Source organism: Tupaia chinensis, unplaced genomic scaffold (assembly GCF_000334495.1).
Source record: "Tupaia chinensis unplaced genomic scaffold, TupChi_1.0 Scaffold000097_1, whole genome shotgun sequence".
Classification (NCBI taxonomy): Eukaryota; Metazoa; Chordata; class Mammalia; order Scandentia; family Tupaiidae; genus Tupaia; species Tupaia belangeri.
The window spans coordinates 10,326,946-10,343,897 of NW_006159559.1; the positions used below are offsets into that span (position 1 = coordinate 10,326,946).

A 16,952-nucleotide genomic window follows, 5' to 3' on the forward strand; every position below is an offset into this window, starting at 1 on the left:
GCTGTTCGAGCTATTGGATATATTTAGACTAATTAAGTTCATTGGCAGAACAATTGAATGGGGGGGGGCATGGAGGGCAGCCGGGGATGCCAGGGACAATGGGGGAGGAGGTGGGGGATGGGGAATCAAGGATGGCAAAACAAAAGGCAAGGTATGCAGGACATAAGAATTGGAAAATTATTTTGCTGAGAACATGTATGTTGATGTGCTTGATTGAACCAATGCACAGTGCATTTGGGATGGAAAATTCATTTGTGTGTTGTGATGGTGTATAGTGAATTAATGTGGAAAATGAATAAATTAAAAAATAAAAAAAATTAAAAAAATAAAAGATATAATTTAACAGGGACCAGCAGTTAGCGTAATGGCTATGTCGCTGGACTCCCATGTAGTCGACCGCGGTTCGCGTCCCGGACCCGGTGGCTTAAAACTCACGCTGGGCGCATGTGCCTGCATGCCCAAGATCCTGAGAGGAGAATGGAGGAGAAGGGATTGCAGTGTGGCCAACCCCCCTGGGGGGTGATTTCTCGCTTTCTATCTCTCTGTCTGTCTCTGTCTGTCTGGCATGCGCACGTACCCTTTAGCAAAAACCTGTCCGAAAAAAAAAAGATATAATGAAACAAACCTAAAAGTTTATTATTTAATACTCTAGATCTCTAAATTATACCAAAACTGCTATGTAGTATGTATAACCAGGGGGGAGAGTCCATGTCTGTAAAAAAAACTTTTATGGTTTAGCATAACTTAACACTATGGAATTGCACAAAGGTGTATATATATGCATGCACCCTGAAGATGATCTGAATGTGTAACAAAATCTGATAATTCTGGAATGTGAAAAAGGTTTTAATATGGGTTTAGAATAAAGAATCTCTCAGACCTCTGACACCATGATGGGCTGAGATGGCATTAGTGGATAACTTGCTCCGCTTCAGTTCCCTGCTTCCAACACATTAAAATGCTAGATGAAGTGTATCCCAAAAACAAGTTGGCAAAATATTGCCAAGGCTAAAAGGAGGAAACCTCAAGGTACCAACAGTAATAAACTGTTAATACAAGTTAAAACAGAAACCATCTGGCCCTGTAGAGAAAGACAAATACCAGAAGAGCATTAGGGTGGAGTAAATATATTACCACCTTCACCTTAAAAAATAAACAGGATTTCTTATTTAATGCTGTACATATATACATAGTATGGTCAACTTTAAAGTTAAGGAATTTATGATGTGCAAACACAAATACCACCCCCCTAAGGAAGACACTGTGGACTACATCTGTTACAGTCCGTTGCATCCTAGGGTTCCCTAAATGTAGGGATGGAGCAAAGCCTCTGTCAAATAGAAATGATCAAACATTAAATCTTTTGTGCGAGGGCAATGAGATTAGCTCAGATAGCAATTAACTCAGTATTTTTTCTCAATATTCTAATCATTCTCCTTCGAAAGTGCCATCATTTGTCATTTTGTTATAGTGGTGGGTGAAAATCTAGAGCAAGAATGTATATATGATTTTAGGGATTTTCATCTATTGAGGCAGTCAGTGAGGGGGAAGGTTTTCTAATACTCCATGCTGTCAGTCAAGACACCATCAACATGCGCAATATGGTATTCTCCAACTTTCAAATGATGCACATGAGCATCAGATAAAAGGATCAGCATTGGAGCTGGCAGGTAGAGTGGTGGTAAAGGGTGCTGGACTCCCACATGGCCATCCTTGGTTCAAATCCCCGACCTGGCAGCTGGTTTTCTCACTTTCTCTCTCTCACATGAGGACTCTGTCCATCTGTGGTCAAATTAAAACAAAGGTTTTTTTTGTTTTTTTTTTAAAAAAAAAAAAAAGGTTGGCAGCCTGTGGCTGCAGGCCCTAGTGGCCTGGACCCATGGCTTATCCCCTCCCACACTCACCTTTGGACCTCAGATTTGTGTCTTAGGACTTTAAGATGAGCTTGCGCCTCCCCCCCACGTTCCCCCCATCCAGAGACCAGTCAAGAGGCACTGCTAGACACCAGGCTGCCTGTGGCCAGGACCCATGGCTCATCCTCCCCACCCCCAACTAGCCTTTGGGCTCTCAGAACTTCTGTGTTTTGAATAGCACACATGCGATCTTTTACTTGCTCCTGCGGTGAAATTCATTAGCTCAATTGGCGGTTCGTCAATCTTTAGAAACAGGGAGGACTTTTGGTCACCCAGGACCTGTGACCACAGTAGAGGGTACTGCTGAGCAACAAGGAGGCATATCAGAAGAGAGATCACCAATTTGTTACTCCTGCACACTTTGAACACTCAAAGGTACCCTGAATAAGTTAGGAAGGAACGTATAGACCACCATGCGACTAGGAACAATCACAGAGGCACAAGAAACTAACAAAATGTCTCTCTCCCAAGGGAAAACATCAATCCCACATCACCCACCGACAACACAATGGACGTCGTGGACATGTCAGATAAGCAATTTAAAATATCTGTAGTGACCAAACTGAGATGCAAAAGAAAAGAGACAATGTGCTTCAGGAGATGAGGTAGCCCTTTCATGATTTGAAAGAAGAAATAGACACCTTAAAAAAGAATCAGATGGAACTGTTAGGAATGAAGACTGTGATACAGGAAATTGAAACCTCCCTCGAAGTACTAAAAGTAGATTAGATCACAGAGAAGATCCAATCTCGAATGCAGAAGACAAAAACTCTGACCTAGAAAAAAGTATTAAGAAGACTGAGAAAACAACCAAGAAAAATGAGGATAATATACAAGGAATACCAAACACCATCAAGCACCCCAACATCTGGATAATTGGTATCCCAGAAGAGTAAGAAAATAATAAGGGCATTGATAGTTTATTTCATGAAATGTTGGAAGAAAACTTTCCCAACCTACAAAGGCATTCAAATATTCAGACCCAAGAAATACATCCAACCCCAAGGAGATCCTCACCAAGGCACATCATGGCCAGATTGGCAAAAACAAAGACAAGATACTAAAATTAGCAAGAGGGAAACATCAAGTTACTTATAAAGGTCACCCCATCAGGCTAACATCAGACCTCTTATTGGAAACAATGCAGGCAAGGAAAGAATGGGGAAATATAGTCTAAGTGTTGAATGAAAAACAATTTCAACCAAGAATACTATACCCGGCAAGATTATCTTTCATATGGGAAAAAAAGATAAAAACATTCTCAGAGAAACGAAACCTGAAAGAATTTACCAACTCCAGACCAGCTCTAAAAGAGGTTCTGAAGGGAGTGCTATACCAGGAAAACTAAAAAGTCAAAAGGACTGTTAGAACCAAAAACAACCAAGAAAATGGCTCACTTAATGAAAGGAACAAGTCCAGAAATATCGATAACATTGAATGTGAATGTATTGAATTCTCCAGTTAAGATACACAGATTGGCTGATGGGTGATTAAAACAAAACAAACAAACAAAAATGAACAGAAAATAGAAACCCTCCATCTGTTGCCTACAAGAAACACACTTTATGGTAGAGATTGAAATACTGGAGGGCATAAAAGCAGTGAAAATAGTTAGGGATGCTGAAGACAGTGTGGAATGGGATAGAAGGCAAGAGTATAGAGAAGGACAGCATGAGAACAAATAGAGGCGTGACATTTGTGGGACCCAGAAATGTTTTATTACCTGCTGATGATAATGTGTATAGTATTCTCAACTGGATTAGTCTGAGAAGTATTTCATGTTGGGTAAATTCTTTATACAAGCAAAACGATATATAGTGATTGTTTAAAAAAAATGAGAATAAAAATAATAATCTGAAACAAATGATTAAAAGCTATTTGATGATGATGATGTGGACAGTAATGTCTTTGTCTTGACTGATAGGCATGGTATTCCTTCTGGAAAAAGAAATGTAATACACTGTAAAGATATATGTGATTCAATGTAATATAAACAAGATTATGATAATTAAAAAAGTCAGCATTTAGAAACTTTTTTTTTCCTTTTTTTTTTTTTTTTTTTTTTTAGAGACAGGATCTCACTACATTGCTCAAGCTGGCCTAAAACTCACAAAACAGTTTCTCTGTGGTAATCATTAATGACCGCAAAACTCTCAATCCAGCCTATGAAATACAATCCCCGTGTTCAGTTCCTTAATTTACAGAAAAACCTCAGTCAAAATACTTTACAAATGGAGTATTCTTACTAAACTTTTATCATGAAAGCATGGATGTTGGGAACCAGCAGTTAGTGTAATGGCTATGTCGCTAGACTCCCACGTAGTCAACCGCGGTTCATGTCCCGGACCCGGTGGCTTAAAACTCACGCCGGGTGCGTGTGCGTGCCTGCCCAAGATCCCGAGAGGAGAATGGAGGAGAAGGGATTGCGGTGTGACCATCTCCCCTGGGGGGGGATTTCTCGCTTTCTGTCTCTATGTCTGTCTTTCTAGCGAGCGCACGTGCCCTATAGCAAAAACCTCTCCAAAAAAAAAAAAGGCATGGATTTCATATGCCATGCACTCTTCTAGACAATTGTGATACTTAACATGCAAAGATCCTTGCCTTCATTGCATTCTACTACTGGGAGTACAATACACTGTTAGAGAAAAAAAGAAACAGCAGCAAAACAGGATTGTCACTGCAGTTTTAAAATGGTCAGGCCAGCCTTACTGAGATGACATTTGAGCAGACACTTAAAAGTGGCGAATTACCCATGAAATTTTATGGGAGAGCATTCTAGGCAGAGAACAGCAATAATGAAAGTCTAAGGCAGCTACCCTGGAGTAATAGCAAAGGTGGACAGTGTAAGTCAGAATGAACAAAATTCAGTAAGGATTATGTGTTTAGGTAATTCAGGGTTTTGTAGACCAACAAAGTTGGACTTTTACTTACTTACGAAGCCATTAAAGTAAAAGACATTTACCTTGGAAGCACTACTGGCTGATGTGAGAATGAGATGGGCAAGAGACACAAATAAGGCAAAACACAGACCAGTTAGGAGACCACTGAAATAAAGCAAGCCATGATATCATTTTGGACTAGGGAAACAGCAGCAGAGATGGTGAGATTTTAGGTGGAACCAAGTTTAAAGAAGTGAAGAATGCAAGTGAAGAATGACTAAAAAGCTCAAAGAATGGGAGTTGCCATTAAGTGACTGGGGATGAATGTGAGAAAGTTTGATAGACAAAAATAAGGACTTTGGTTTTGGATATAAATATTAGTCTATTAGATATCCAAATGAAGATGTCACATAAGGAGGTAAATATATTCTTTTCTATGTCTTGGTATAGGGTACATGTGCTTACCAGAGAGCGAGCAAGGAAAAGTGAAAAACTCACACCCTTCCACCCCCCGGGGGTAATGTCCCTGCTGCAATCCCTTCTTCTTCAGTTACTTCTTGGGATTTTGGACATGCGTGCACGTACACACACACACACACACACACACACACACACACACACAGTTACTATCAAGACACCCGGGTTCAGGACTTAAACCCCACAGCCATGTAGGATCCAACCATCTTAACCTCTAAGCCACCTGCTGGCCCTAATCTGATATTCTTATGATTAGATGACATCACCAAAATGCATATGAAAAGAGGAAGAAAGAAGCCCCCAGCTGGCTATGGTACATGTCTATGTTTTATTAAAATTCAAGGAAATAAAGATTTGCCAGCAGCAAAAGAGAAAGGACCAGCCAATAAAATCAGGCAAGTACAGTTGAAGTGTTTCAAGGTTAAATATTGACTAGATTTAACAATGTGGAAATCTTAGTGCTCTTTACTAACAGGAGTAGTGAAGACAAACCTAATACTAATCTTGGAAAAGCCACACACTATGGGTATAACCTGGAGACCATAGCTTCCTTCACCGTGCACTCCTGCACAAAATGTTTAGCCTGAAACTTACAGTAATAAGAACTTTAGGTCTAACTTCACTTTATAGGAAGTTCGAAGCAATAATTAAATTAGTGGTACCACAAAGAATACCCAAAAGGCAACAGGCTGGTCTTTTCATAAAGTGATAATCCTGACTGAATCCTTTGTGGTAGGGAGCTATAAAAAAAAGTTGGAGGGGGGGGAACAGCTCTGTAGTGTAGCCCTATACACTGGGAAGTGGATCCCCATGGACAACTATGGTTCAAGTCCTGGCCCAGGTGACTTGACAAACATGCCAGGTGCATGTGTACCCATAATCCTGAGAGGAGAGAAATGGAAGAAAGACTATGGTGACACCAAACCCCTAATCTGGAAGTGTATTTCCCTTTGGCAGTGGGGGAGAAAAGCATTTTTTTTTTTTTTTTGGCAAAAATGGAAAACTCATTAAATGGACTTTAAATTAGGGAAGTATCTTGTTTTTTGAGATTTTTGCTGTAGGGCACGTGCACTCAACTGAGACAGAGTGAAAAATCACCCCACAGAGGGACGGCCATGTCAAACCCTTCTCCATTCTCTTGGGATTCTGGGCACACATGCACATGTGCCCAGCGTGATTTTAAAGCCACTGGGTCCAGGACTTGGACCAGTCGGCCATGTGAGTTCACTGCCTTAATTCCTATGCTACCTGCTGGACCCAGGAAATTATCTTAGACCCTTCTCCTCCCCGGATCTTGGACAGGCATGTACACATGCCCAGCATGTCTCAAGCCATTGGGTCTAGGACTCAAACCGTGGTCAACAGTGTGGGAGTTCAGTGAGGTAACTGCTATGCTAATTGCTGGCCCCCAAAATCACATGATTCTTAGGAAATGCATGTTTAAGTACTGTTGTGTCTATAACTTTTTTTCAAAATTTGAAAAAAATACATAAAAAGCAAGTATGGCAAGATACTAACTTTAATTTAAATGATGATTCTTTAAACTTTCTTATTTGAATTTTTTTCCTAATAAAACAAGTTGATAAAATAAAAGGGGGCAATTATGGATAAATTGAAGGCTGTTTTAAAATTCTTGAGCTTTGCTACAAAGGGGAGCAGTAAAAGAGTACAGCTGTAAGAGAATATAGGACCCAAATATTTTAAACATGTTTATTATGTCTATGGGAATGATCTAGTATACAGAAAGAAAATGGATGCAGGACAGAGGTGAGACCTGCTGGAGCTGTGTCTCTAAATGAGTCATGGATTGGGATCTTGTTTCTTACCTAGGGCAAATACAGAACTACTAGAGGCTCTGGATGCACAGACCAGGACAATCAGGGCACCCTTGGCAGATTATTCATTTATTAATACCAGTCGTATAATGTGAAGGGAGTGAAAAGCACTTACATGAGGCAAAGACGATCAATTTCCAACCCTAAGCTGCTTGGATCACATAGAGAACATATTAATAAGCAGATTCCAACAGTCGTCCTGCCCAATCATTTTTTTTGGGGGGGAGAGCTTTTTGCTATAGGGTGCTTGCGCTCGCCAGAGACAGACAGACAGACAGACAGAAAGCGAGAAATCACCCCCCAGGGGGGATGGCCACTCCGCAATCCCTTCTCCTCCATTCTCCTCTCTGGATCTTGGGCACACATGCACACGCGCCTGGCCTGAGTTTAAGCCACCAGGTCCGGGACTCGAACCACGGTTGACTACGTGAGAGTCCAGCGACATAGCTATTACGCTAACTGCTGGTCTCCCTCCCTTCCAATCTTTAATAGCCACCTCTAGGGTGGAGCCTGAGACTATTTTTTAAAGCTCTCCAAGTTAACACTGCTGATGTAATGTCTGGAAATTATTCTCCTTAGGTTCATGTTTGGGTCCCACCACAGGCCAAAGATAGGTTTCATATTTTAAGCCTCTAATATTTTTGTTTTTCTCAGATTGCTTGTCTTTCCTCAAAAATATAAAGAATTCTACCTATGTACTTTATTAATCAAAAATTTACTGAATGCATTATAGTTAATAACAGTACACTATCAGAACTGCCTTTTAATTAAAAAAAAAATTAAGATGACCAGAAACATAATTCTATAGGTAACTTATATACTACAAGCTATTTCAGAGATCTTGGGGAATTCACAATCTCTAGGCAACTAATCTTATTGAGAACATTTGCGATTAGTATTAGGGCTAATCAACTACTGGGTCCAAATAATTATATTGATAAACAGAATCTAAGAACTTGGGCATGTTTTCCAGAATGATGACCTCAGTTTAGCCCTAAAGCTAGGACTTTTTTCAGGTGATGCAAAGGAATACACTATGGAAGGAAAGTTTTTTTTTTAACCAAAGTTGGGTCCAGAATTTAAACCCTATTTGTGGCTTGATTCAGATTGGCAACATTTACTTATATCTTATCCTCCAAGTGTAAAATGAACTTTACAAATTTAAATCTATGTGAAAATTTACACCTGCTCATTTAACAAAAGAATGTTCAGTTTGCCTTTACTGTGGGATTAAGGGATAAAAATGCTTTTATATTCTACTCTCACACCTCCATATTTTAATTTGTGTTATTTTCAATGTTCATTTTTTTCTTCCATGAGAGAGAGAGACAAGAACCTTCAATCAGTCTCAGAATATTAACCCCCTGCCCTCTCTGCCCCAACTTTTCCAGCGAGGCAGGGTGATGCACAATGTGCCTGTCATGCTGACTGGGAAAACAAAATGGATTATGGATCTAGCATCACTTGTGCAGTCCATTACTGTTGAGTGACCAAGTCAGCCTATTTACTTCTTGAATATTTTCTATCCGTAGTTGGTTGGATCTATGGAAGTGGAACCCATAGAAATGGCAGGGTTGAATATTCTTCCATTTCTTCCCTCCTAACCTTTATGCTAATGTTGCCATGCATTGTCTTAAAATATCACCCTGCTGAAACCAGCAGGTGGCATGGTTGTTAAGGTGCTAGACTCCCACATGGCCAACTGTAATTTGGGTCACAGAACTGGGGACTTGCTTTTCTTATTTTCCTTCTCTCTCTCTCTCGTCAAATTTTTAAAAAATAAATAATAAATAATTTATTTTTAAATAGACACAATAGCCTTGAAAAGTAACTAACAAAAAAAAAAAAAAGAAAAAGAAAAAAGAAAGAAAACAAGGTTATCCTATGGCTTGTGGCTGAGGACTGTTTTTTTTTCCTGGGGACATCTGGCAATGTCTGAAGACACTCTGGTTGTCACAAGTGGGGGCGTGTAGGGGAGGATATGTTACTGGCACATGTTATTGGTAGATGGCAAAGATGATGCTAAACATCCTACAATACACAAGAACAGCTCCCCAACAAAGAATGGAAGAATGATCCTGCCTAAATTGCAAACAGGGCTGAGGATGAAAAACTCTGCACTAAAAGCTGACAGAATTAGCCATCTTATGGCCGCCCTGTGTTTCTTAAACACTAAAAGGGCATATGAATTGCGCAGGGAATTTGAATGCCCTACATACCTTTTGGGGCTTGTTTTAAACAAAGAATTAGTGAAATGTAATTACTAAAGTTACAAGGAACAAAATCTTTTTCACTAATTAGGTAAATTATAAATTTAGAAATATCCCAGTATGTTTAGATTAGCTAAATTGGTGAAAATATGCTGTTAGAATTCAATAAAATAATTAACAAGCATTATTTTTGCTCACTTCATTGTAAGAAAGCTATGTTTGGAAGCCATATATCTATAAAGCAGTTATATTTGCTCAATCACCCTTTCTCATTTCAAGTCCAAAAAAAAAGGGGGGGGGGGAATCCTACTAATATCGTTCAGTTGTAAAATTTCTCCAACTCCTAGGGCCACCAGGTGGCATGGTGGTTAAGGTGGTGGATTTCCCCCTGGCCGAAATGGTTTGGGTCCTGGACCTGGTAGCTTGACCATCATATCGGACACATGTGTGCCAACCCCAAGAAGAGAATAGAAAAGGGATTGCAGCTTTGCCAGCCCCTGGGGTGAAGGGTGGTGAAAAATCCCAACCCCCCTTTAGCAATTGCACGTACCCTATGACCAAAGAATAACTTAAAAAAAAAAAAAAAGTCTGCAGCTGTTAAAACTAATTACATAACATTCTATCGTGCAGCAAGTTTCAGAAGCAATTTTATAATTACAAATGATAAAAGAAATTCATAAAAACTACAGGAGAACTGGAACTCAAGTTTTGAAAGCAACACTCAAATCTTACCAGAAAATTAACTTCACTGATTCCTAGAAAATGCTTATGTTTAAAACACTGGCTTTATTCAAATACAACCCACCTGTACATTAAAAAACAAGCAGAACAGAAGTAAATGTTTTATTCTTCCAACTAAATTCCAGTACTACAAGGGTGGTAAAACAATGATACACTGGAAAAAATTGCGGCAATAAACATTTGTTAAAATGACTGATAGAATAAATAAAACTACCAAAAAAAATCATATAAACCCATTCTGAAACCCCAATTAAGTCCTGGAATACAGAAATGCCCTCCTCTTTCACTATTTCACAGGAAGCACTGTAGGCTATTTGCTTAATATTGTCCTGGGATTACACTCTAAATTATTAATAACCAGTTACAGCTTGGTTGTAGTGCACAATTAAAATCACACTAACTTCATCTTAAGTGTCATTCTACAGTTTTATTTACACAACCAGTGAAGGGCATGTTCTAGAATACCAGCTTTAATCCTTTTCAAACATATTAATATAAGAAGCCAAATTGTAATGATACAGCAAAATGAGGCCACTGGTATTAATACAGGTAGCAAAGGTCCACATCCAGGTGGTACTGACATCAGGGAAATTTCCAAAACCAGTTGCTGCTGCCTCAGAGTGGTTGTCACTGACGAAAGCTTGAAATAACCTGTATTCACGGGGGGATACTGGCATTGTTGCTTGTCATTATTGGGACCTCTTGCAACAACTCAACAAGAAACAAGGCAGCTCATAAATGCAGAAAACGTGATTCATGAAACATCTAAAGGGGGAGAAAAGGAAAATTAATGCAAAGTATGGATCAAAAATGAAACATATTTCAGATCTTCATTCTCAATATATTGGCCCTAAGTATTTAAGAGACCAAAAGTAAGCCTTGCAAAGTTATGCCTCTATTTCATCCAGGCTTTTTTCTCCATGATTTTCTGTTAAAAATCGCTTCTTGACATGTTCTCTAAAAGATGATCTTGTTCCATCTTGTAACTTCAGAAGTGAAATACTTACAACTAGCAGGCTGTTCTCCATATCGTCGCATTATCTGATCATGTGTAAACTTGACAAATGCATCATATTGTTCTATAAATAAAAGCACATGTTAATTATACAATTTGTGAAATGCCCTCTAGCATTTCAGAGTCAGATCAACTCTGAAAAGTATAACATGTATAAAAAATACTAAATTGATTACTTTATACACTTCGGTATTAGTCCATATCACATAACTTGATATACTGGCTGGGTGAGATTTTTTACTCATTTCCTAATAATTAAAAGGTTTGTAATAAAAAGACACAGTAAACTTTCAAAGTAGAAAAATAAGTGGTCTATGAATAGCAAGTTACTGCAATGGAAAGAGGAAAACAAGATTAACAGGAATGTCTACCTGTATCCCAATTCATTTGCCTGTTAAAAACTTCAGAATCAAAGCTTACAAAATCGGTGAATTAAAATCAGAAAAACATTCTGATTAAGTTACCAAATGCAAAAAAAAAAAAAAAAGGCTACTTACTACAGTTAAATAACAAATTTTACTGAATTCTTAAAATAATTAAAACAAGACTGGGGGGGCTTTACTATCTAAAACAATGTCCCAGACAATTAGATATTGCAAATGTGTAAGTTGCTGGCAAAGTTACTGTGAAAGACACAAATTCCTAAAATTCACAACCAAATTAGGTTTAACAGCTAAAGTTAATTTTTAGCACACAGATCTACTTCAAAAGAGAAATCTAGTTCACTAACACTGCTGCTGATCTACAGGGCTAGCAAATAACTATTTCATGAGGTCATTAAAGTGGGTCGTGAATTATAAGGTTCATTTCCTTTCTTCAAATCATATTCTCTGGTTCTTTCAAAACATCCTGTACCAGTATATAGAAAAGGTTATTTAATTGATATAAAGCATACCTGGGAAATAATAATTCATGTCTTAGAATGAGTTTCTAGGAACCTCTAAAATAAACTTATCTCATACCTGCAAGTTTTGTGTTCAATATTTCTTCATACTCTTCTCGAACTTTCTCTTCACGCTCTTTCAACAAACGTTCACAGATCATCCCAACCTGCCGTAGAGTAAATAAGGGCTGTTCTTTTTTTAATGGTGAGGATGTTGCAGATGAAGTCCCTATGAAACAACAAAACAGTACCCGATTTAGAGCCATAATATAAAGCATCTTCTAGCTGAAGAGGTTTCATTTGGATCTTTTCAACGTTGACAAAAAAGCCTTTTCAAATCAGCCTTTAGCACAGGATTTCCCAAGCAGTCTTTAAACAGGCCAAAAATAATTTCATTAGCTGTGACTCTGTTTGAAAAAGCACAGCAAGGGGGAAAGTATCTAAAGATGAGTGGTGAAAACTTTAAAACAAAACTTAAAACATGACAATGATGGGTGTCATTACAAAACTTACCTACATTCTGGTAAATGCCATACCATAAAGTGTTTTAGAGACTAATTTACAAACTTTACTACAATTGAAATAAAGAACATCTCTGGTCTAAAACTTACTCTTATTTAGTTCTAGATTAACAAGGATTATGTTTTTTAAAAGATAGTGTTAACACTTTCAAACCGATGCCATAAATATCTCAGCAGCCCAAAAACTGGGGATTATCCCACCCACCATTTTACTATGATACTCCCACTTTTCAAACCCTTAATTTAGAGGGGTTTTCCTTCATCAAAAAAAGAAAATAGGACCAGCTTTGTGGTATAGCAGTTCGGTAGACGTTGGATCCCACAGGGCCACCACAGTTGAACTCTCTGGCCCAGTCAGCCTGCAACATAATGGGCACACACACAAGTGCCCAAGATCTGACAGACTGTGATCACAAAGTGGCCAGTCCCGGTGGAGAGTGCTCCTTCTTATCCTTTCCTCTCCCTCTCTCCCACATGCACACCCACATAGTCTATGTAGATATAGTTTAGAGTTCTTAAAGGTTAGAGTTCTAACAGCCACTTGGCATTATATCTAACAGCCACTTGGCATTATCAAATAGTGAGATATTTCATAAAACAGATTTCTTCAAAAATGCATTTCTCTTCAAGTATCACTTACGGGACTTTGATCTTCCAAGAACATCATTCCCAGCTTAATAGGAACATCTGAAGTTAATTTTTTTGAGAACTCAAGAGTTATGCTTACTGTCCATTATAACACCATGGAAAGTATTTTACAGACATACTGAAAGTATTTTATATACATATATCCATTTACTATCAACTTCTTCATCTTGCTCTGGGTTATCTCCTCTAGCACCTCCCCCCCAAACACACATACACACCCCTTTCTCTCCAATTCCTCCTGAACACCTGCATAGCTGGGAACTGTTAACTATGCTTATTATGTGTCTATCCATGAATGAACTACACCAGCTTTAGTCCATAATTACTAAGGTTATCTTATCTTCAAATTTCCAGCTTTGTTAGTTAAGACTGCCACAGTTAATCTCCAAAGAAATAAACTAGTGAAATGATAATCTTGGTTACTTGCTAATATTCTCTAACTTTATTTCCCTCTAATAAGTTTCATCCACTCATACCTGACCCTTAAAATCATGATGATTACACAGTATTTCAATTTGAACAATTTCATGTTTTCGAACATAATTTCATCAAACTGTTCTATGGCCTTTGAATGTTTTTCTTTCTTTGCTTTTTTGTTAGTTTTGTCAAATTTTCCTGTCCTGCTGGGAGAAAGGGAGAAATAGAAGGCAAGTGCTGCCATAAGGAAAATTATTTTTGAGAGCTTTACTGAAAGTAAGAGCTACTTTTGTTGGCTCTTCTTCAGCAAGAACTTCAACTTTCCCTTCAAACAACTTCTATTTTTCTGCTCTTTAAAAACACTCATAAGATAAAAAAAATCTACCTTAGGAATCTACCCCAACCAGAAAATTGTGTAAAGGATCTGTACATGGATATTTCTATCAATGCTTTAAAGTAACCATCTAACAGTAATGAATGGCTATGTATGGGAAATACAGAAAAAAGCCCAGTGTTCAGCAATGGCAAAGTACTTGTTGGAAACAACAACAAAAAACATGTATCGTTTCTTTTTTTTAATTGAAGGTACAACTCATAGTACTTTTAAGATGTCCATTTAGGGGGATATATATGCAGGTGGTTGTCTGTGGCTAGTGAAATCCAAGTAGTGATTACTTATTTTGTATCATATCATATTTTTACAATATCATGCATTATTTATCTGAGGGGGGTCTTCACAATGCATGTAGAAATGCGTATTATGAAAAAACTAAGTGGAGACTTTAAACTTCTTTGGATCAAAATAAACTGTATTTTAATTCCATTTTCCCACAAACTTTGTGAACACCTCAGATAAATGTTTTAAAAATCAGAGCGTGAGGGGCCAGCAGGTGGTGTGGTAGTTAAAGGCGGCTGGACTCCCACATGGTTCGAGCCCCAGACCTAACAGCTTACTTTCTCACTTTCCTTCTCTCTCTGTCTCTCTCTGGTCAACTTCAAAAAAAAATTAAAAAGAAAAAATTAAAAATGACAATGAATAAAATTAAGCAATTTAAAAAAAAATCAACGGGTAAGAGAAAAGCTTAATGACTAAAAGTAATTTGATTACACTCCTCCCACAATGAGTAACATTGATTCCCTTTATGAAGATTATTTATACCTGGTGAAGCTGGTCCACTGAGGAGAAATGCATGTGGCTGTGCATCAGAAGTACAACATGGATCTGTCTGTTGGAAACTAGTTTCTAAATGTCTTCTCTTCTGCATGCGTTTATACTCTTGTTTTATATTGTATAGAATTTGTTCTGAAAGAGAAAAAGTTAAGAAAAAAAAAAAGAGAAAAAGTTAAAGTTAGGCAAGATAAAAACTTTCAAGTTAAAAAAAAAACAGGTTGGTTTTTGAACAATGATTTAGTAGAATCAATCTACTCAAAATATTTCCTTCAGATAATATTCAGAAAACTCACATTCTGGGAGAAATTTGTTTTACCACAAATGAGAGCACTCACTCAGAAAGAGCACATATATACCACCTGGAAATTCAGCTTTTTAACAGGATCATTTTGAGTACTGACTAGCAAAAAAACAGATTTATGTGTTCTTATTCAAAAGAACAGTCAAGAAGAATATGAACTAAAACATGTATTTTTTCCAGATTCTTAAAACTCAAAGTTCATTTATTCATCACACATACTTATCACACAAACTCACAGGCTTTTTCAAGTTCATGAATAATTAGAAAGGCAGAGGATTATGTATATTCAGACACACACCAGTGAGACCTGACAGTAGTTTAACAAAACAAAGTAGATGGGAACTAAAAGGTCATATACATTAAAGGATCATTGTCATTAATATTAATCTCAAAACAACTCAAGAATATAATAGTACTAATAGCAAAGTATTCTTAATCTTGGGTGAACATTTGTATATAACAGGTCCTCAATATATACGAACCTTTATACCACTGTGGAATTACCTTGAACCACAACCACTGAAACAGGAGACTGTCCAGCTTATGTTGGGTTGTCAGAAAAGCCATGATGCACTTTTACAAAGAAAAATATGTCAGGGCTTTTCTGACAAACCAATATATATTCTCTAGGCCACTATGATTCACTTTAGAAGATTTCTAATTCAAAATAGTTATCACTTGTTAGCTCTAGAAAACCCCTGCCCAAGGCTTCTCACTTCCCTCCTGACTTTCTCACTACCCAACACAGCTTCCAAATTAATAGGTAATATTTATAAAACTACATCCCAAGTTTATTAATACCAATCCAAAAAAAGAGTAAATAAAAATGAAATGGTGGCAACTAAGTGGAAATAAAAAAGATCTCAAAAATACAGCAATATAATTTGAGTCTAAGTGAGGTAGTCATTTAAGAACTGAAAACTAAATCAACTAAAAAAAAAAAGTAACAAATCATCTTCCACAATGATTTTAAATTATTTAACCATTTTACATTCCAACCAGCAGAGTATTAAATAGAGTTCCAGCTGCTCTACATCCTTGCCAACACTTGATATTGTCACTTAAAGAGCTGAAGAATTCTGACTGTTATTGGCTGCACTGCTTTTTACATCTAATATGATACAATTATGTCATCTAAGCCACACTGTGCCCTCAAATGCTCTAATACTGGTAACGTGATCAGCAATGTTATGCAGAGAATGGTCCAATTTAACTTGGCTAAGATCTAGAAAGCGCAAGAACCAAACAGCTAACTGCAAGCCTCAAGCTCACTTCACTTCAGCTCATAGTATAAAAAGTTTTGAAGCTTTAGATAATTAAAAAATTTCCCCGGATTCAATATTCTACTACTCACATTACAATCCTCAATTCCATACCAGCTGGATAAAGGTCTTCCTTCCATACGTAAGAAAACTATTTATGTCTACTTAGTCTTAAAATACTTAAATATATAACCATCTCTTCCAAGACTAGCAAGTAACCTTTTACTCCAAGTACAGTTAACACCTGACATTGTGTTGCCAACAAATGACAGTCCATTAGAGAAAAAAAAAGTCAGGCTAGGCCACAATGACATGCAATACTAAGGCAGTGTTCCACAGGTTGAGACCACACAGGAAGCCAGAGTTTGACTCCCAGTCCAATTAAAAGGCCAGGGGTGGTGGTATGCACCTATAATCTCACAATCTGAGAGGCTCAGGTAGGAGAACTGTGAGCTTGAGAGACCCTTTCTAAAAAGAGCTGCTATGTCAACATGTACAGAGTTTCAGCTGGGGGGCCAAGGTGGGATTTCAACAAGACCCTGTCTTTTAAAAAAATATTTTAAAATTTATGAGCCATGGGGCCAGTAGATGGCATAGTGGTAAAGATGCTGGACTCCTACGTGGCAGACTGCATGCAGTTCAAGTCCTGGACTTGGCAGCTTGCTCTCTCTCTCTTTCC

At 37.8% G+C, this 16,952-nt stretch overlaps 1 protein-coding gene across 1 annotated transcript in view; it reads right to left on the reverse strand.

The window, feature by feature from the left end:
* Nucleotides 1-10,142: 10,142 nt before the first annotated feature.
* The window catches only part of AKIRIN2 (akirin 2), a gene marked incomplete at its 5' end in the record, with an annotated part of 21,479 nt that continues 14,669 nt past the window's right edge, over nucleotides 10,143-16,952 (reverse strand). The window contains 4 exon segments of the mRNA XM_006143416.3: nucleotides 10,143-10,820; nucleotides 11,063-11,134; nucleotides 12,033-12,182; nucleotides 14,699-14,842. Coding sequence (XP_006143478.2) covers nucleotides 10,810-10,820; nucleotides 11,063-11,134; nucleotides 12,033-12,182; nucleotides 14,699-14,842 — 377 coding nt within the window.